Source organism: Microcebus murinus, chromosome 23 (assembly GCF_040939455.1).
Source record: "Microcebus murinus isolate Inina chromosome 23, M.murinus_Inina_mat1.0, whole genome shotgun sequence".
Classification (NCBI taxonomy): Eukaryota; Metazoa; Chordata; class Mammalia; order Primates; family Cheirogaleidae; genus Microcebus; species Microcebus murinus.
This window is the reverse complement of record NC_134126.1, coordinates 31,711,958-31,732,748: the sequence shown is the minus strand read 5'-3', so window position 1 is coordinate 31,732,748 and position 20,791 is coordinate 31,711,958. Positions and strand designations below refer to the sequence as shown.

The 20,791-nt window shown below is 61.9% G+C and overlaps 1 protein-coding gene across 1 annotated transcript; it reads right to left on the bottom strand.

The window, feature by feature from the left end:
* LAD1 (ladinin 1) lies at nt 1-15,353 on the bottom strand. Its single transcript, XM_012744476.3, has 10 exons — nt 15,223-15,353; nt 7,111-7,248; nt 4,989-5,901; nt 4,415-4,519; nt 3,550-3,593; nt 2,016-2,088; nt 1,775-1,912; nt 1,389-1,475; nt 1,024-1,098; nt 1-671 (listed from the first exon to the last, which is right to left on the bottom strand). Exons 1-10 carry the CDS (start codon nt 15,258-15,260, stop codon nt 666-668), a joined length of 1,617 nt encoding a protein of 538 aa, XP_012599930.2. The 5' UTR covers nt 15,261-15,353; the 3' UTR covers nt 1-665.
* Nucleotides 15,354-20,791: the final 5,438 nt, after the last annotated feature.

Sequence of the window (20,791 nt, the reverse complement as noted above, 5' to 3'; positions counted from 1 at the left end):
AAGGGTTTCATTTTTTAAGTATCCTTAGTCGCTTACACCTGAGAGTGAATGAGTTGATCAGATCCTTCCTGAGAACAGGTTTTCCACAGAAAAGGTACGTGGTTGCACAAAATAGGCACTTAGCTCCTGGCCGGGGCAGCAGGCCAGGGCGGGGACGGGGGGCAAGGCGGGCAGAGGCACACGCAAGGCGCAGGGCAGCACCTTCGCAGTCTAGCCCGAGAGCACTTCAGGGTCCGGGAGCGGGCCCCAGGGACCAAGGGCTCAGTGAGGGAGACGTCACAGGCACCTGCTGGCAGCAGATGAGACAGGTGACCCTAGTGTTCTTCCGCTGCCCTGCCCTGACCCTGGAAGTGAGCAGGGAGGAGAGACGTCTCTGGACAGGACACTGAGGCCCCACCGTGGTGACACACACCAGTGCTGGGCCCCGGCTGGTCTTGGTCCCAGCGTCTGCAGCAGGACAGGGTGCCAGGGTACCGCTGTCCCTAGAGGCAGGGCCTGGAAGGAGCTGGCTGAGTCTCACGGACATTCCTGCCCCAGGGGCCCCAGCCAGGCAGGTCCAGGGGCAGGAGGGGAGCAGGGGCGAGGAGAGGCAGGGCGGTGCTGCAGCAGGCAGGGCCGGGAAGGCCCCGAGATGCAGATGTGCAGGTCTCTCTCGGCGGGGCTTGTCACACCTGTGGGGCAAAGGTCTATTATGACAAAGAAAGGGGCTCCTCCTGGGGCCGGGAGGAGAAGGAACTCTCTAGACAGGAAGGCAGGCCTTTGCCCAAGCCCCACACCCACGCTTGGTCAGAGCCTGGCTGAAAGGGTGGGGGGTTCCTCCGAGCTGCAGGGAGCAAAGCCAGCCGGGGGCTCTGTCATGTGCTCCAGGCTGGCTCAGACCAGCCTGTGCAAGCAGGAACGGGGCGCTCCAGGTGCTTGGACTGTGCAATCGCAGGCCAGTGAGTGTGTGCACACATGGGGGGCAGGGCATGTGGGGGTCTCCCACCTGGCACCCAGGGCCCGGCCCCCACCCACTGTATTCACCTCGGCTTCCAGCGGCGAGTCTGGTTTCCTCCCCAATGGAGTCCTGTTGGTGGCTGCCGGCTCTCTCCGTGCCTCCTGATTGGGGCGTCAGGTGGAGAGCAGGGACTGAGGCAGGGCTGCAGCGAGGGGCTCGGGATCCCAGGCCCTTACCCCACCCCAGATGTCCTCCTCCTTCCCGAAAGGGTGAAGGACCCAGACCCATGCTCCTCTCTGCTGCGTTCCACCCCCAGGCCTGTCCACACGCTCCCTGACGCCCCACCCTCTCCACTCCTGAACCACTTGCTGGTTTCGGGGCTGCCCCCTTCACCCTGGCCCCCCATTATGAAAGGGCCCACAGCAAGAGACACCTGGGAGGGACAGGGTACCTGGGGGTCCTGATCCCCAGACTCCTGGGTCCTGCTGATCCACAGGTTGAGCCTGGATGTCACAACCCCTGAGAGCTTCAAGTTCTCCTGAAAAGAGGGGCATCATCTCAGGGTTTGGGGCCCCTGGCAGCAGCCAGGCATTTCCGGAGCCCTGGAATGGGGGGGCTCTCACTCCTACACACGTGTACACGCACACACACACGGCCCATGCCACAAACACCGGGGTCAGCCCCGCCCCTCCCCCAGGGAGCTGTGCACACGGCCAAGGAGATGGGCTCGGGAGCACGAAGGGGGACTCGAGTCGAGGCCCTGCCAGCGCTGACGGACACACGAACGCAGAGCTTTCCAGCACTGCCAGGGCCAAGGCTGGAGACTGAAGCCCTCACCTTGCGGCTGGAGACCGGCTCCGCTCGGCTCTGCCCTGCCAGCTCCTTCTCGAACAGGTGGCGCTTGCTGGCCACGCCCACGGGCGCCACGAAGAACTCAGTGCGCGAGGGGCCCGGGCACTTGACGGACTCCGACCTCTGGGAACGGGGAACCCAGACTGCTGAGCCGCGCTGGCCGGTGTGGGCCGCCTGCTGCGCCCCTCGGGTCCCCCCCCGCCCCCCCACGGCGGAGCCCGCGCACCTGGATGGCCGAGTGGTATCGCTCCAGCTTCTCCCCCAGCTTCACCGCGCTGGCCGGGAGCCTCACGCTGGCGCTGCAGGGGGAGACAGGACGAGCCAGGTGAGACGCCCCCACCCCAGGGAGCCCAGGCCCGCCCCCTTCACCCCACCAGGTAAAGGGGGCCTGGTCCTCCCTTAGTTAGGGAGCCGGCTAAGGACCCCAGGGGTTGCGCTCACGCCCCCCTTCGGTGGGACAGGGACGTCCCCAGGATCAGAAGCCTCTTCCTCTCCGTCCCTCTTCCCTTCTGCCCACACCCTGTCACTTATCAGAAACTCCTGCTCCTCCCTCACACCTCCCCAGCACAGCACTCACGCCCCCCTCCCCCGCTGCCTCCCTCGCTCTCCTCTCCTCTCCTCTGCCACCAGGCCGCTCCCATGTCTTCTGGCTCAGACCCCTCCGGCCGCAGGATGGGGACCAAAGTCCCCGGCACAGCACAGGAGCTCCCGGGACCTGGTCCCTGCGCCTCCCTGCCACCTGCCTATGTGCCAGCCCACGGGACACCCCACCCTTTTCACATGCCGTCCCTCCATTTACAGTGCCGTTCCTCCGGCTTTCCCTCTGGAAACCTCCCACTAGTCCCTGAAGTCCCCTGTTGATCGTTGTCGGTGGCCCTGCGACACCTTCCCCGGCTTGAGCTCCCAGCCCTCGGCCCATGTTCCCGCCCGTGGGCCTGCCCGCTCGAGTGGCTGGCGTCTCGTGGTCCCGGGCAAGCTGCTGGAGGGCGGCAACAGTCTCACTGATCCTGTACTCCTCGGCCTCCACCCCTCCCCAGGCCTCGCCTAGCGTGGTAGGCTCCGGTCAGTGTGCGGGTGTGGACGAATCCAGCGTGAGTGGGTGAAATTCCTAACACCTAAGTACGGCTGCTATTTCAGGGTTTTTCCCGAAGCTCAGCCCTCAGACTGCTTGCGTCAGCATCACGGAGCACGGGGACTCGTCAACGCACAGACTCCCAGGCCCCTGCACGAGGCCTGTGGAGGCAGAGGCTGCCCCTCCCTACCCTGTTCTTGGTCCTCCCCCTACTGGAAAGCCCTCCTCCCCTGTCCCACTTTTTTTTTTTTTTTTTTTTTGAGACAGGGTCTCACTTTGTCACCCAGGCTGGGGTGCAGTGGTGGAATCACAGCTCAGTGTGACCTTGAGCTCCTGGGCTCAAGCGATCCTCCTGCCCCAGCCTCCCAAGTAGCTGGGACTACAGGTGCTCAGCCCCCCTTCCCACCCCTAACCTCAAGACTAAACCCTCCTCCCTCTTCAGAGCCCCACCCAGGGCCTGCCTCCTCCAAGTGGCTCTCCTGGATTCCTCCCTCCTTTGTCCCATCTCACCCAGCGTCAGTCCCTCTGGCTAATCCCGCCCCCTGCCAGATCTGGAGCCCTGGGCAAGGACTGAGCTGGGCATGTCCCCTCACGAGCCCTATGGCACAGCCTGGCACTAGGAACGCAGGTGGCAGGTGGTCAGAAAATACAGTCAGAGGGAGACAGCCAAAGCCTCCAGGCCGCCCACCTTCGGGTCAAAGGTGTTTCTGGGCTGTCTTTCTTGGAGCTCATCTGGAACGAGAAGGAAAGGCGTTGATGAGTGGGCGCCCCCTTTGAGAGAGCTCTCAGAACACTTCCTCCTCCCCGGACCCCCCACCCTCTCCACTGCTCAACTCCTAACCAGAGAGACACACGGCTGAGCCTCGTTACAGGCCCTTATCTGGTCTGGGAACCACCCACCCCACCTGCCAGTCAGAGGCAGAAGGCCTTCCTTAGGCTCCTTCCCAGGGGGCCTGGGACCATGTTTTCCTGCCTGCCCCCCCACTGCCCATGCTCCCCATGGGGCACGTGACACCAGGCTCCAGCACACCCTGGCCTGGCACATGCTAGAGGCACGATGCCCAGCCAGTCCATGGACCAGTGACTGACCCGTGAACACAGGAACTAAGAACCCACCCTGGGACAAGGCACATCATCTGTCCTTCTGGGGCAGTGGCAGAGCAGAGAGCACTGGGAGAGCCCCGCTGCTCCCTGCTCCCACCCTCCCTCCGGGGCAAGCGTCATCGTTGGTGAGGCCAGAGACTGATGGAGGCAGATGCAGGTTTCCTGCAGCCCAGAGCTGTCCCTGCCCCGGCCACCTCCCAGCAGCACTGGCCTTTGCCACCAGAGGGGGCTGCTCACACCTACTGACACCCCTGCTCCTGGGTCTCCAACCTGCTCTGCTTCATTGAATGCAACCTGTCTGGTTCGGGCCAGCCTTGGGAATTCACAGCCCCTCTCTACCCAGAGGACCTCCCTGCTCTGTAACCTACGGCTCTAATGCTGTGGCAAACACGTGTTTCCGTGGCTTGCCTGCCGTGGATTAGGTGGACAAGGGTGCCCGGGGCTCTCACCCGAAAAGAGATGGTCCTGGAGCTGGAGCGTTTGAGGGAGCTGCTGTAGGTGCGCTGGGTGGGGGAGGGCGTGTCTGCGTCTTCCTCCTTGCTGGGGATCTTCACCTGGAGGGAGCAGGGGGCGGGTCACACAGGGCACTAGGGCCCCGCGGGGCTCTTCCCAGGAGCTGCGGAAGAGGGGAGAGAAGGACAGCCCTGCGCCTTCCTCTCCTGCCCCTTTATCTGCTAAGGAGTGGCTGGCAGACATTGTCCCTTGGGGCCAGGCCACCAGGCAGGGCCTTCTAGGGGAGCTTCTGGAAGGACCTGAGGCTCGCCAAGAGTGCTGGGGTCCTGGGGTGCAGGCTCTGGAAGAGGACGTGGCATGGGGTACCCGGTGCTCCCTGCCCCACGGCTGGGGCCCGTGAGCCCCAGCAGCCTGTCCCCGTGCCGGTTACCTATTCTCACCACGCTGGAAGCAGGCAGGGAGAGAAGAGGGCCTGCGTGTGGGAGGAAGGGAGGCAGCAGGGGAGCCAGGGATGACCCGGATGGGACTGGAGAGGAGGGAGGGAGGAGGAGGGACGGGAGCACTGCTGACCTGGAGTGTGATCGGTGGGAGGCGGGAAGCCACGGTCGGAGACGCACCCTGCTCTGCCAAGGCAGGCGGGCTCTTCCCAGCGGGGGTCCCTTCCCTCTGCTCCTCCGTGGTGGCGGGGCCTCCCCCCGAGGCCGGCCGCTCCTGGGCCTGGGGCTGCTCCGTGGCCGCTGCCCTCTTTGGGGCCGGCTTGGTGTCTGCAGCCGGGCTCCTCTCCGACGCCGGTGACTTCTCGAAGATGGACGCCTTCTCAGACACCAGCCTCCTTTCTGAGCCCGCCGCCTTCCCCGGGGGCGACGGCCTCTCCCAGACACCTGTCTTCTCTGCGGCTGACTTCTTCTCCCAGGCGGACCTCTTCTCCGTCACCCCTGTCTTCTCCGACACCCATGCCGGAGTGTTCTCGGAGACACCTGCTCTTTCTGGAAGCAGCTTCCTCTCCGGGCCGTCTCTTCCCTCTGGCCCCGCTGTCTTCTGGGGTGGGGACGTCTTCCCCGGGGCCGGCGCCGTCTGGGAGATGGAGGTTTTCTCTGCGACGAGTCTCTTTTCGGGCGCTGTCTTCTCCGGCGTAGCCAGTTTCTCCGGGACCGGGGTCTTCTCTGGAGCCCCCTTCTTCTTGCCTGCTGGCTCGCTGCTCCCCGCGCCCTCCTCCTCCAGGGCCCAGGGCCCCCGCTGCTCCCGGCTCAGCCTCCGGCGGGGTGGGGGCTCCAGCTCTTTCTTGGGCGCCAGGGGTTGCCGCGTCGCATGCCCGTCCTCCGCCTCCAGCCTCTCGCAGGCGGGGGCCTGCGTGGCCTCCAGCACCTGGCGCCTCTGCCTCCGCTCCTGCCGCGTCCTGAGGATGGCCTGGATGTCCTCGTCCTCATCTCTAGGGGCCGGGGACGGGGCCTTGGGCACCTCTGCTTCCTCCACGCTCGGCAGTCTGAGTCGGAAGACGGGAGAGGGGCGGGATCAGGACGCCAGGGCGGGAGGGGCCCCGAGTGTACCAAACCCAACCAAGATGCCTCCCGGGCCACCGAGGAGGAAGAGCCGAGGAAGTCAGGCCTGGGCCTCCCCTGCCACCGCCACCCCTCTGTCCACCCCCTTTGGACCTTGAAGGTGCCATTTGAACGAGGCGCTCCATGCTTTTTAAAGAAAGTTTATAAGCCCCTGTAAGGCCCAACCAGGCCATGTCCAGAAACAATCAACAAACCCCGAGCAACTAGTGCACACGTGCCAGGCCCTGTGCTGGGCAGGAAGGGTCAAAAGGAATAAACGCAGCCCCTGCCCCTCAGACCAGGACTAGAAGTGTTCGGGTCGAAGGTCACACCGCTAACTGGCAGGGGAGCTGGGAGCAGAACCCAGGGCTTCTGACGCTCTGTCCCCGTCAGTCACGTGGGGACAGCCGGACCGGGTGACAGGTACCAGTGCAGCCCAGGGCACGCACCCCGTGCTCCCTTCTCTGGGGGACCTAAGGAAACAGGAGCGACACGAGAGGCTTTCAGGCAAAGTCACTCACTGTCTGAGCCTCAGTGTTCAGAATCTGCAAAACGGGCTCGCCAGGAAGCAAAGCAAGAGGCATCTGGTGAGAGCGCCCAGCATGGTCCCGGCACGTAGGAGCATTCGGTAAGTCCCAGACCCTTCTCTGCTTTCGCCTCACAGTCCCCAAAGCCAGGTGGCAAAATAGCCCCAGAAGTGGGTCCTGGAGGGCCGGGGCTGGAGGGGGCAGCCTGGCTCACGGAAAGCGCTGGGCCCCGAGCTCGCCAGGCCTGCGTGCAAACCCTGGCCCTGCCGCTGCTCAGGTGGACGGACACGGCAAGGCGCCCAAGCGCGGTTCTGCCCAGTTTCTCCACCTGTGCGATGGGTCAGCAACCCTGCTCTCGCAGGGATGCCGTGAGGACCAAGAGAGCCGTGTCCACACGTCCAGCAAAGTGCCGGCTCACAGCAGGGACCGTAGCTGTGACAAGGGCGGAAGCTGGCAGGGCTGACCAAGGGCTGGGGGAGGTGAGGGACCGGAAGCCCATCTTCACGTCCCTTGGTCTCATTCCCCGACAGGCCACGCAGGCCACACTCAGTTGCCGGGGGCAGCCGAGTCCCTCCCGCCACCCACGATGGGGAGGTGATGCCCCGGCCCCCGCCCTGGCCCGAGCACCTGGCGGCAGCCGGCCGGTGTCCGTTCTGGCTGAGCCGGGGGGCCTCGTCGTCCGTGGTGGAACTCAGGCTGCGGTGCCGCCGCCTGCGCTCGCGCTCCTGCTCCTCCTCATCCTCCAGGGTCCACTGCCGGGCCAGGCTGGGGAGCGGAGAGAGGGTCAGCACGGCCCGCCCGGGGCAGACCCAGGACGCCCCCCAGGCCAGTCTCCCGTGGGGCCGCGGGGACAGACACCAAAGGCCCCCCCAGCCCTATCCGTGGCTGGTCTGAGCTGGGCCGTGGGAGACGCACCCTGCATTTCAAAGACCGGTGAGAGCTATCACTGTGACTCTGCACTCTGGTCACTTGTTGCGATGGTAGCATCGTGGATGTGCTGGGGCGCATGACATATTAAAATTAATTCTGCTTTTTTTTATTTCGGCATATTACGGGGGTACAGATTTTAAGGTTTCAATAAATGCTCTTTCCCCCCTTCCCCCCACAAGTCTGAGTTTCCAGCATGACCATCCCCAGATGGTGCGCATCTCACTCATTATAATTTTGCTTTTTTAATGTGGCTACCCCAAAATTTTAAAGTTTAATAGTTCCTATTTCAAGGCTATTGCATTTCTGGATTGGGGTTGGACCCGGGATTCTCCGCCCTGGCACCGCTGACATTTTGCCCAGAAAATTCTGCGTGTGAGGCCGTCCTGATAGAGGGTGTCCCCCGCCTCTCCCCGCCAGACGCCAGTAGCACCGTCCCCCTGCTGTGACGACCGGAAGCGTCTCTGACATTGCCACACGTCCCCCGGGGGCCACCGTCGCCCCAGATGGGAACCACCGGACTGGACTTTACTCCGGACTCCGGGCGGGGCGTGGGGCCCCTCCCGGGGGTGGCGAGGCGGAGGCAGGGTGGGCGTGGTCCTGCCGGAGGAAGTAGAGGAACCTGCCAAGCGCCCATCCCCTTTGGCCTTGGGATTCTTAGGTAATGCCCCTTCGTGGGCAGTTGCGGGGAAATTTCCTCCCAGGCACTCAATTCCCCACAGAATTTCCTAGTTTTTAGGAAGGGGAAACTCATCAAATAAGACACCCAGAAATGACTCTGACATCATCTCCTCTTCACTTTCAGGTAGTTCCTGGTCCCTAACCTCCCTCTTTTTTTTGACAGAGTCTCACTTTGTTGCCCAGGCTAGAGTGAGTGCCGTGGCGTCAGCCTAGCTCACAGCAACCTCAAACTCCTGGGCTCAAGCGATCCTCCTGCCTCAGCCTCCCGAGGAGCTGGGACTACAGGCATGTGCCACCACGCCCGGCTGATTTTTTTCTATATATATTAGTTGGCCAATTAATTTCTATTTATGGAGATGGGGTCTCACTCTTGCTCAGGCTGGTTTTGAACTCCTGACCTCGAGCAATCCTCCCGCTCAGCCTCCCAGAGTGCTGGGATTACAGGCGTGGGCCACCGCGCCTGGCCCCTTCCTCCCTCTTGATGGAAAGAAGGGAGCCACAGAGGCCCACGGATCTGGGTGAAAACGCAGACAACCCTCCCTGTCTGGGAGCAGCAAGACGCTGCCCGCCCCACTCTCGGTTCCTGCCCCCACGTGCTCTTCATTCACGGGCTGACCAGGCACTCGCCGACTAGCTGACCCCACCACGCTGGCCACCGATTCCTCACGCACACGCCTACACGCCCAGCCACTGTTAGCCCAAACACCCATGTCTCCAGGGCCAGGCCTGTCCCCATCACCCTTGCCCCTGCCATCGCACCCACCTGCCCCCAGCCCATCTCCCCTTCCACCCGCTCACCCTCCCGACCCAAGCGAAGAGCAAGTAAGTGCTGGCTGAGCAGCTGGGACGGGCCAGCACCGTGTCAGGAATCGTTGGGGGGAGCACAGAATGACACGGCAGGGTCTCTGCCCTGGAGACACCGACAGGCCAGTGAGAAAGAGAAGCGTGTCCGTCGGTAATTCCCCCAGCCAAAGTCTGGACGCTGCTCTGCAGATCGAGAGGACAGCTGCCGGGGGCCGGGACCTTCAGGAAAGGCTCACGGAAGAGACTGGGCCGGGGCGTCCTGGGGGACGGAGGCTGGGGTGAAAGTGGCAGTCCAGGCAGAGGGCGGAAGGTCCGGGGTTTGCTGGGGACGGGAGGCTGTGTTCGCCCAGGCGTAGGAGGGCTGGAGCAGGTGGGGAGCAGGCTGTGACGGGCAGCCTTCCCTGGCACCCCCGTGACTCCCCCTGGCTGTCTGGAGCCCAGATCGGAAGGCTCTGGAAAGGCCCCGTCTTCCCTCCCAGGGCTGCAGCGGCAGCTGTACGGCCTCCCCGGCCACCGCTGGATGCCGGACTCTCCACCCTCTCTGCTCTCTCAGCTGCCACCACTGCCACCGCCCAGCCCTGGCTCCTACCGAGCTGCCCCCCGCCAGGGGATATCGCCAGGCAACCAAGCCTTGACTTCAAGGAGACACACATTACTAGGGGGAAAGGGAAATCAAAAAACCTGAAAATTGTATAGGAAATGCATCCGTGGGTCTCCTGGAGGAAAGATTCCCAGGGGAGTCTTTGGCAAGGCAGGGTTAGAGGTTCCAGTTTCACATCCTCCTGCCCTTGGGCAAGTCACTGCCTTTTCTCTTCCTCAGTTTCCCCTCCTAAAATGAGGACGCCACACGATGGCTCCAGCTCTTTCTTAGGTCCAGCATCGTATTTACTGAGCCAAGTTTCACTAACCGAATACCTGTTGAGCACCTACTATGCGCCGGCCAGGGTTGCGGGGGCTGGGGTACAGGAGGGGGAGGCCAGCAGGGTCCTCCCCTTCGTGGAGCACATAGCCGGGGACGGGAGAGTCAGACAGTGAGCAAGGACACAGCCCATGGGAACATAATGACGTCGGCTAAGAGCCACAGGACAGTGTAACAAGGTGAGTGACGTGAGAAGGTGACAGGGTGGGGAAGTCCTCTCTGAGAGACCTGCTCCAGGAGAAGGAGCGGGCAGAGCCAGCCCCAGCTGCAGAGCGCCCCGGGGGGTGGGCACAGCGAGTGCAGGGTCCCGGGAGGGAGGAGCTGGGCATTCGGGGGAGGAGGGGGAGCCGCCCGGCCAGGGAGGCGTGACCAGAGGGCCCCAGAGACCAGGGAAAGAACCGGGGTTTTCTTCCCGGCGTGCTGGAGAGCCATTGGAGAGGTGCACGCAGAGCGGGGACGTGATGGGATTTCTACGCTTTAATCTCTTTGGCTGCTGCGTGGAAAATGAGTTGGAGCGGGCAGGGGGAGAGGGGACGGGGGTCCCGTCAGGAGGCGCCTGCACTGCCCAGCGAGAGCCATGGTAGCCTGAACCAGCGTGGTGACAGAGAGATGGGGAAAGTGACAGATTCAGGACCCGTTCTGAAGATGGAGCCGACAGGGTTTGCTGATAGACTGGATGTGGGGGGTGGGGGTGAGGAAAAGAGAAGAATCAAGGGAAAGTAGATTTTTGGCAAGAGCAAGTCCTGGCGCTGCCATTCGTCAGACGGGAAAGACCAGACGAGGACGGAGTTTGGTGGGACGGTGGGTGAAGATGGAAGGAGAAAGGGACGTCAAGAGTTCTGTTTCTGGCTTGTTCAGCATGAGAAGAAACCCGTGAAATGCAAAGGAGGTCGAGATGCCGCAGCCAGCTTTGGGCGTGGTGGCGCATGCCTGTAGTCCCAGCTACTCGGGAGGCTGAGGCAGGAGGATGGCTTGAGGCCTGGGTTCTGAGGCTACAGTGAGCTATGATTACACCACTCCAGCCTGGGCAACAGAGCAAGACCCCGTCTCTTAAAAAAAAACCATGCAGCTAGGGAGCCCGGAGGTCATCTAGGCGAAGGTGCTGGCGTGGACAGAGCGAGGGCCTCAGTCAAATGTTACCACTACAAGGGACAATGACTCCAGGGTGCACTCATGAGCACAGAGGTGCCTGGTCCCCTGGGAAGAGCAGCTTCGGTGGGTGGGCCAGAGCCTGACCGGGCAGGTGAGGGGTCCTGCACGGTAGGGGATCGGTCAGAGCCTGGCCTCCCTGGAAGTGACTCCCTCCCCAGGCCGGTCCCCGTCCTGAGGGGTCTCCAGGGCTGGACTGCAGGAGGCAGGGCCCAGGCGTCCTCCAGTGCCCCAGAGCTTTGCACTGCACCCCACAGTCCAGCCACAGTGATGGGGTCCCCACCTGGCTGCTCAGGAATCAGGGGCTGCCTTCCACCCAACACCCCGGAAAAACCCCAGTCGCTTCCCCGCCACCCCTCCCCGGGAAGAAATGTTATCTCCGATAAGCACCGTGGCCGGCCTCCGCGGATGAGGAAATCGACAGAAATGGAAGGGAAGGCAAAGGTCAGTCCCCAGGAGGGACCGCAGCATGTGCAGTTATTGAAACCCCAATAATAAATAATTAAGAGCTTAGGACAGTGTTTAACATTTGGTAAATACCGTAAATATCATCATCAATAAATAAAGGAATAAAGGAAGAAGTGAGTGCACTAACATCTAAGTGCTAACTGTAACACCATTGATGGGGGTGTTATCCCCATGTTGCATAGGTGGAAACTGAGGCCCACAGGGGTTAATAGCTTTCCCAAGATAGCACAGCTAATAAAAAGAAGGAACCAAGATTTCAAACTAGGTCGGCCTTCCAAGCCTTAACCAGGATATCAACTGCCCGGAAACTGTCCTTCGAGGGCTGGCCCCAAACCAGAGTGGGAGCCCAATAGCTCAACATCCAGGGAAGGAGCGAGCAGGCCCAGAGGGCCTCTGAAGGCGTGGGGTGCCCCACCCTAGGACAGGCAGGAGCTCAGGGTGCAGCCTGGGAGAGCAGAGGTTTGGGGAGGCCCAGTGGCCAATGCATCATTGACCTTTGAGCCCCAGAGCCAGCCCTGGATGGAGCCTGCAGCACCCCCCCCCCCTGCCCTCCACCAGCTGCCCCAGCCCTGTCCTCGCAACAGCCCTCCCCCCACCTCCTGGCCTGCAGCTGGAGCACCCATCCCTCTCTCTGCCTCCATGTGGGGCTGCCGTCCCCCCCACCCCCGCTCCTGACTGCACCAACTCCGTCCTTTGGGGAGGGGTCCTCTTGCTCTCCTAATTCTAAAGGACATTCTGCCCTGTCACTCACTGGAGAGCTGGCTCTGACCTCTCCCCCGGGGGTTTTCTCCCTGAAGTCTAAGCTCCATCAAGCTTGCAGCAACTGGTGGCAGGGTTTTAGGTGCAGTAGTTGTTAAATGTTATGTTTAGTAGAACCTGTATTCCCAAATGGAATCACAGACAGAAGCCCATCATATAACGGATCAAGGCCCAGCTCCTCTGGCTGAAGTGGGGAGAGGGTGTGAAGGCTGCCCCAGAAGCGTTTTCTAGAACCCTGGGACTCAAGGAACATAATGTGCAAACAGCAGAGGATGGGGTAGGGAAAGGGAGGCTAGAGCAGGGAGCCCGGGGCCTGGCCATGGCCTTGGGCCAGTCTTCAGCCCCTGAGCAGGGCAGGTCTCAGGCTCCCCTTTCCACAGGAAAGGTCACTGTGGGTGATGGCTGAGGTCCCTTCCAGCCCTGATGGTCCAGGGAGCGGAATCAGGGGAAGCCAGGGCAGTGCTCAGAGGTGGCAGGGCTGCTCAAGGCCCAGGCAGGGGAATGATTAACCACGGGCTGCTCAGTCCCAGGCACTCTCAGGCCCGCCCCTCACCCCCTGCAGACAGGCCTGGCCCTGCCTCACCCGTCACCGGGCCAGTCCAGGGAGGAAAGGACAAGGCCTCCGAGCAGGGCACCCGGCCAGCCAGCTCACGGCTGCCCCCAGCCGGGACGGGAGCATCTGAACTTCCACTTACCGCCAAGGACGGGCTACAGGCTGGCCCTCAGCTACCCACCTGGGCCCCTACCTGTCGTGCCCTCGGCACAGTCCTCCCCAGGAAGGGAGGCTCGGTTGACAGTGACTCACAGCCCTTTCCTGCCTGCCCGCTGAGGCTTGTTCGCTCGGGGAGCGGTCCTATGTTCCAGGTGCCTCGTCAGGGCGACTGTTGGCAGCAGCTGCATCTGCCCACAGGGCTCTGCGAGGGCTGGGCCGGGCCAGGAGGGCAAACCGGCAGCTCCCACGGCAGGACTGGCTCCCCGGAGCTTCCCTGGCACTCACGCTGGACACCCCGCGGGAGGCTGCAGGGGTGGGGCTGAGCTCCCGCGGGGTGTCCAGCGTGAGAACAGACCTTGCTCCGAGCTTGAAAGTTCCAGCGCCCCGGCTGCCTCCCCCACCCCGACACACACCCCTGTGCACACCCAGGCATGCTCCCCTCAGACCCAAAACCACACAGACCCCACCAGACCGTGAGCCTATGAGGAAGTCGTGTCTGGTTTGTATTTTTAACCCAACAATGCACAGGACTGAGGTCTCCAACAAATGTTCAAGTTGAACATGCTCAAACTCCCAAGCTCCAAGCTCAGCAGCACAAGAACCCACTACCCGCACAGACCCTACGCATGCCTGCCCACACCTGTGCCGCACGCACACAGTCACAGGCCAGACATGCCCACACCCAGAGGCAAAGACACGCCCACGCCACCCCCCACGCACGCTGACCCACATGCAGAGTCCGAGACCTTGACTCGCCAGCCCCACCCTCAGCACAGATTTCTCCGGGGTGTGTCCAACCCCGACAGCGGCCCGGCTCCTTGTCCAGAGCACCAAGTCCCTTCTTGGAGCCTACCTTCTCCCCATTCTAGACCCCATGGGCCCCCACCCCCTGCAGTGGGGTCACTGGGCAGCTGTGCTTCAGAGTGGTGTGAGGTCTTGGGTCTGGAGAGGTGGCCCCTGGCCCCGAGGGATGAGCTGTTAGGGGGAGGCTGAGTCTGAGACAAGGAAGCAGCCCAGGAGCCCTTCGGGGAGGGCGGGAGGCGGCAGGAGGAGATCCGAGAGCACAGGAGAGTCTGCGGAAGAGGCCTTGATGGGGCAGACCTGTGGGATCCCAACTGCAGGGTTGCGGTCCGCACCTGCGCAGGTAGCCCTGACCTCGTGAAAAAGCCAAGCCTCAAATGTCCTCCTGGGAAGAGCCAAGGGGCTAATTTCTACCTGGCTAGAACCTAAGGGATCAAAGGAGTAGGACCCCCACTCTGAGGCTGCTGCAGGAGCCTCAGTTTCCCTAGGGACAGGATGGGGGCGTGCCCAGTGGGGGAGTGAAGAGTAAAGATGCCTGCGGGAGTACCTGCAGGGGGAGGTTGGGACGGCTCCAGGAAGAGTCACCTGCCATGATGAGGGGAGCTGTCTCCTGCAGCCCCTGTCCCGGGCTGTTCTGGGCCTGACAGGATGGATGCCCAGCAGACCAGGATGAGACACCCGGTCCCCTGACTCTTGGGGGGACCAGTTCACAAATAAAGTCGGCAGCACAGAGCGGGGCAGCAACTATCTTGAAGTCCCCAGCACTGATGCCACTTTAAAAAGCCATACTCAGAATTGGACCCTCCAGGAGTGGGAAGAGGGGAGTGCTTGGCCCTCCCCTCAGTGCTTGTCTGGGCGGGGCAGCCCAGGTGCCTCCTAGCCAGGAACCGGCCTCAGGTGGGCTGGGAGAGGGCCAGGGCCTGCAGGGGGCTGATTGTCCCCAGGAATCGGAACTGCAAGGTCAGCACAGCGGCGGTTCTGCCTGGAGCGGGAAGAGGCAGGCCCAGGATGGGAAGATGGGGGGCAGTTGGACCCACACCCCGTGCTGTTTCCCTCTGGTCCTGCTCAGGACGCCTGTTCCGCTGACCCTGCAGGGCTGCGCTCCTCCTACTGCCCCCCAAAGAGGGGCCAGGGACACCTCCAGGCCCACTCGCGACTCTCCAGCAGAGACGAGCAGCGCCAGGGCTTCTTTCAGAAACGAGGCTTGGCGGCTGCTCCTGAACCCCTCCCCAGTCCCCGCGACGTTCCTGCCTGCCCCCCGGCCCATAGCGTGGCCACATTGCAGGGGCTGTCCAGACCGGGCTTCCCCCTTCCCCAAGCACCCTGTCTGACGCTTCAGGCCCCAAGGAGAGGACAGGAAGCGACAGAGAGGCAAGAGCACGCACCCCATCCCGGGAGGGGCCCCGAGTTTGGCCCCAGTTCCGTCCCCGCTGGGGGGCAGCGAGGCCAGGCTCCGCCCCGTGCCCGGGTCCCAGGCAGAGGAGATCCGAGCGCGCACCCCGACCCCCACCCCGCTCACCTGGACAGCGCGGACCAGTCCTTCCTGCTGACAGACATGCTGCCTGCCCGAGCCCGCGGCCGCCGCGTGCGTCGCTGGGCGCCCCGCCGGCCGCGCCTCACCTGCGCGCCCCTCCCCCGCCCGCCCAGGTAGGGTCACATGGCCGCGTGTCTCACGCCCGCGCCGCCGCGCTCCGATTTGCCGGCCCGGGCGCGGCCTCTGGGGTGTGGGCGTCCCCCACAAAGCCGCATTGATCGCGGCCCGGCCCGCCCGGCCGCAGCGCCTGGTGGCCTGTCCGCCCGCGCGGGACCGACCGACCGACGGACGCCGGGCCGGCGCGGGGCTGCTCGGCCGCCCGGGGCGAGGGCGGGAGACTTCCTGCTCAGAACCAGTCGGACCAGCTCGGCGCTGGGCCGCCCCCTCGCCCAGAGTCCCTCCCGCCCGGGTGCCAGGAGCGGGGCGGGGACGGGACTCGAGGATCGGGGTCACGCTGAGCTCCCTGCTGGGAACCCGGCTTAGCCGAGAAACCCGAGCGACACGCCAGCGGGAAAGTTAGAGCGGGCGACGTCTGGTCGGGGGCTGGCCCCCTCCTGGGGAGCGTCCTCCCGCTCCGGGACTTCGGGGGACCCACCCGGGCCACCACCCCTAGAAGGTCCTGCTGAGATGGACAGGACAGGGCTGCTTCTGCCCTGCGCAGGAAGCCAGCCCCTCCCAAAAAGGGAACCTTAGACTCCATTCAGCCAACACCTGAGTGCCCCCCCAACACACCAACGTGTCCCAGACAGCCCTCACTCTCTGAGCTGGACTTTGGGCTGGTGGGGCAGGGTGTGTAACAGGGCAGAGGGAGCTCAGCTTTTCTACCCCCCCTCCACACACACACACCCACCTCCAAAGGGAAAATTGAAGGCAGACAGCTGGGACTAAAATTGTGGAGCAGCTGGAGGCAGCTGAGACCACTTGTCTCCCTAATAGCTAGTCCAGGCAGGGCAGCACCAGGTGCTTCCTCTCTGGAATCGGCCTCAGGTGGGCTGGGAGAGGGCCAGGGCCTGCAGGGTCTGATCTTCCCTGGGAATCAGAGCTGCAAGGTCAGCACAGTGGCGGCTCTGCCCCCAGAGGGAAGAGGCAGGCCCAGGATGGGAAGATGGGGGGCAGCTGGAACCGCCGGCTCTCCTGGGCCTCGCCACCCAGTCTCAGCGTCTCGCTGGTGCCAGCGCAGGGCACTGGTAGACACACACACGCAGCATTCACGTCAGACTGTGATTAAAAATTGAAGTTGTGGCCAGGTGCGGTGGTGGCTCACGCCTGTCATCCTAACACTCTGGGAGGCCGAGGCGGGAGGATCATTTGAGCTCAGGAGTTCCAGACCAGCCTGAGCAAGAGTGAGACCCCGTCTCTACTGTAAATAGAAAGAAATTAGCCAAACAACTAAAAAATATATAGAAAAAATGAGCCGGGCATGGTGGTGCATGCCTGTAGTCCCAGCTACTCGGAAGGCTGAGGCAGGAGGATTGCCTGAGCCCAGGAGTTTGAGGTTGCTGTGAGCTAGGCTGACGCCACAGCACTCTAGCCTGGGCAACAGAGTAAGATTCTGTCTCAAAAAAAAAAAGAAGTTGTGTCATCAGGAGGGACTAGCCCTAATGGAGGTTTGGGGAAGGCTTCGCAGAGGAAAGAGCACCTAGGTTGGGCCTTGGAGGGTAAGTGGGACTCAACGGTCAGACAGGCGACAACAGCCTCCAGCAGTGGGACACAGCGCCAGCAGACTGGGGGGGGGGGCACAAGAGCGCAAGGTGCGTGTGGGACGGGAGACCCGTCTGCCTGGCGCCTCAGGTGCCTTGCAAGGCCGAAGGGAAAGGCTGGGGACAAGGAGCAGGCTGGTCAGCCTTGATCCTGCAGAAGGAAGTTGAAGGTGAGCATGCGGACGTGGAGGGCAATGGGAAGGGTTGACGGCCCCTGAGTGGGAAGCCCGTGAGACTTTGGAAGCAGTATGGCGACAGGTCAGATGGGAAGGGGGACCACTCAGGGGGCTGGTTTTGGTTTCTTTGTTTGTTTTTGTTTTTTGTTTTTTGGGTTTTTTTGAGACAGAGTCTCACTCTGTTGCCCAGGCTAGAGTGAGTGCTGTGGCGTCAGCCTAGCTCACAGCAACCTCAAACTCCTGGGCTCAAGCGATCCTCCTGCCTCAGCCTCCCGAGTAGCTGGGACTACAGGCATGCGCCACCATGCCCGGCTGAATTTTTCTATGTATATTAGTTGGCCAATTAATTTCTTTCTATTTATAGTAGAGACAGGGTCTCGCTCTTGCTCACGCTGGTTTTGAACTCCTGACCTTGAGCAATCCACCCGCCTCGGCCTCCCAGAGTGCTAGGGTTACAGGCGTGAGCCACCACGCCCGGCCTGTTTTTGCTTTTTATAGTCCTCGAAAGAAATGAAGGCAGCCTGAGCAAGGGCAGTGAGGAAGAGTGGGGGGAGAAGGTGTTGGCAAGAGCTTTGAGAGGCCGAATTGTCAGGACTGCGGCTGGTGAAGGAGGAGGAATCTAGGTGACTCCTGCCTCCCTAGCGTGAGGGACTGGGGGGTGCAGGTGCCACTGATGAAACGGGGGTGTGAGAGGGAGAGATTTGGGGAGGAGGGTGACTTGAGACCACCGAGGGTTTCTTAACCTCAGCATTATCGCCACGTTGGCCTGATACCTCTTAGTCGTGGCGGGCTGTCTGTGCGTTGTAAGACAGTCGGTGGCATCCCTGGCCTCTACCCGTTAGAAGGTAAGGTCGCTGAAGAGAGCCAGGTGAGCTGTCCGGGAGGTGGCTTGATGTTGGGGTGGGGAAGCTCAGGAGACAGCTGGCAGCCTGCCTCCCATGGCACCCAAGGGCGAATGCTGCGGAGGGAATGATTGCTTGAGGGCAGTTCACTTTATCTGTGTCCATGTCCCGGCTCCCCGGCTCTCATGGATGTCTGGAGCAGGCCCAGAATGTCTTACTTGCTGCGGCGTCCCCTCGACACTCTGCCGGACCGAGCTGGTGCTTAGTCGAGGTTTGTAGAGTGGCTCTCTCTTGACTTGGGAAGAACAGGAAAACTCGCGTAGCCTGAGGACCCCTGGGAGCCTGGGTGGAGGAGAAGCCGAGGTGGAGGGGTTCTGAGCAGCCGGGACCCTTTGCCTCCAGGGTCGGGCAAATCCAGGATGAGGAGCATCAGAAGCTGCCCTGGTCGCTGGCAGGAGCGTAAGGGGTGCAGCTCAGCACAGGGGAGATGCCATTCCTGGCCACCCAGCAAGAAACTCTTGCACATGAGCATCGGAAGAGGGGCGCACGGTACTCAAGGCAGCACTGTCAGTAGTTGCAGATCTGAGAACACCCAAATGTCCATCAGCAGGAAAGGGAATGAATAAATGATGGCGTTTTCATCACTGCATCATTTCACAGCAGTGGGCATGAAGGAACCACAAGCATCAACAGGGATGCATTTGCAGCCTTAATACTGAAGAGGAAAAAGCAAAGTGCATGCATTGAAGTTTACAGAAAGATGGGAAGCTCGACAATGGACTGTTTAGGAATTTATAAACGTGTAGGGACATTATAAAGAGAACAAGGAGAATGACACCAAATCGAAGGTCATGTTTACCTTTGTGGGGAGGAGGGATTATGATTGGGCTTCAAAAGTGTTCACGATGTCCTAGTTCTTAAAACAAGCGGCCGGGGTATGGGTGCGCATTTTATATTTCTCATACACACTCTTTTTTTTTTTTTGAGACAGAGTCTCACTTTTGTTGCCCTGGCTAGAGTGAGTGCCGTGGCATCAGCCTAGCTCGCAGCAACCTCAAACTCCTGGGCTCAAGCGATCCTCCTGCCTCAGCCTCCCGAGTAGCTGGGACTACAGGCATGCGCCACCATGCCCGGCTAATTTTTTGTATATATATTTTTAGTTGGTCAATTAATTTCTTTCTATTTTTAGTAGAGACGGGGGTCTTGCTCAGGATGGTTTTGAACTCCCAACCTCGAGCAATCCGCCCGCCTCGACCTCCCAGAGTGCTAGGATTACAGGCGTGAGCCACCGCGCCCGGCCTCATACACACTCTTAAACTGTCAGCGTGTGCTGGTCCCGTCCTGCGGGGAGATTCCACCCAGGCAGGGCTGGGCACGGTGGGAATTCCCTGGTGAAAGGCTGGGGGCTTCAGGATTTTCCAGCCAGTGTTTGGGGGTAGAGGTCACCTCCTCTTCTCCCTCGAGGTTCTAAGAAGCCCCAGAAACATTCAAGCTCCGGAATCCCCCGGACACAAGACTCATGGGGAGCTTCTCCTTTCCCAGGGAGGCCAGAGTGGAGAGCCAGGGGCTCCCCGGCCCCGACCAGCTGGCTCGTAAGCCACACCCTGACTTTCAGTTCCGTTCCCATCCGTGTGTGGTGGTGGGGCCGCAGCCACGCCTCTGCCACTCGTCCCCACGAGAGGGGAATGGCCCATGAGACCCACACCCTAAAGAATCCAGGGCAATAAAATCCCCCAGCTTTCGGTTTCTACAAACTAATATTTTTTAATAAAAAATACTGAAACGGCGTTGCCCCCACTCTATTGTGTGGAGTAAGAACGTCAGAAAACAGCAATTAACCACCCACCCTCCTCCCACGGCACAGGCAAAGTCTAATGCAATCCTGCAGCAATAAAATTGAGGCATGCATGCTTCCAGAACAAAAGAGAGTCCTTTCCCCTGAATACGGAGCTTTATGAAAATCTTACTACACCTGTGGCCCTGGTTTCCTCATGGTGGGGTGGAGCAGTTGAAACGTGGGTCATGAGGAACCAGTTGGGAGGGAAGCATCTGGAGGCTCCAGTCCAGGGGGGCACACAGGTGTCCGTCACACTCAGGCCATGGCCCTGCACACTGAGTGCCCGCACACCCCTCGCGCCTGCAGATGGACTGCCACGAGCACTCACGCACGTTCCTCCCCCAAGGGCTGCTAGTCGGAACACCCGCCCTGACCCCCGTCCCTGTCTCCTGCACTCAGGGCAGAGGGCCAGGCTCGCCCCGCCTGTGTCGCAGTGGGAGAGCCCAGGCGCTAGCAGCGGGGCCGGTAGGGTGCTGGGTAGGGGCAGAGATGGGCAGCCCGTGCAGGCCTCCGGGCCTTTGCCTCTGGCTGGGAGAGCACAGCTCTGCCCACGCCTAGCGTCTGTGCAGACTGGGAGTCCGGGGACCTAATTCCTAGCTCTGGCTAGGTCTGCGACCTTGAGCCAGTGCCTTTCCCTCTCGGGGCCTCCAGACATGGACCGCAGTGTGTGTGCCAGTGCTACGGGGTTATCGAGGCGCCCTCTGCGCGACCCGAGGGCCGGCACAGGTGCGTGTCCTAGGAGGAGGGGAATACCCTTGGCCTCCACCTGCAGGGAAGGCCGGGAGCTTTGGGGATTTCTGAGGAAGGAGAGAGCCCTGCTGGGGTCAGGAGAGGAGACTGCCATCTACACTGGTCCCGGTGAACTGTCCCAGGCTTTGGCAGCTTGGTCACTGACCTGGAACAAAGCTGCCCCCCTGGCTGCCCAGCCCAGAGCCCCGTGGGGCGTGTGACTCACTTCGTGGGGGGCCATTGTGGCTAATGTTTAACGGGGCCCCTCCT

Bases quoted from the DNA above. Each gene is read 5' to 3' on its own strand.
- LAD1 (XM_012744476.3), bottom strand. From the start codon at position 15,260: ATGTCTGTCAGCAGGAAGGACTGGTCCGCGCTGTCCAG. The intron at 5,902-7,110 runs GTGCTCGGGCCA...CTTCCGACTCAG, and splicing joins CACCGGCCGGCTGCCGCCAG to ACTGCCGAGCGTGGAGGAAG. The intron at 4,520-4,988 runs GTCAGCAGTGCT...TGCTCCCTCCAG, and splicing joins TCCCACCGATCACACTCCAG to GTGAAGATCCCCAGCAAGGA.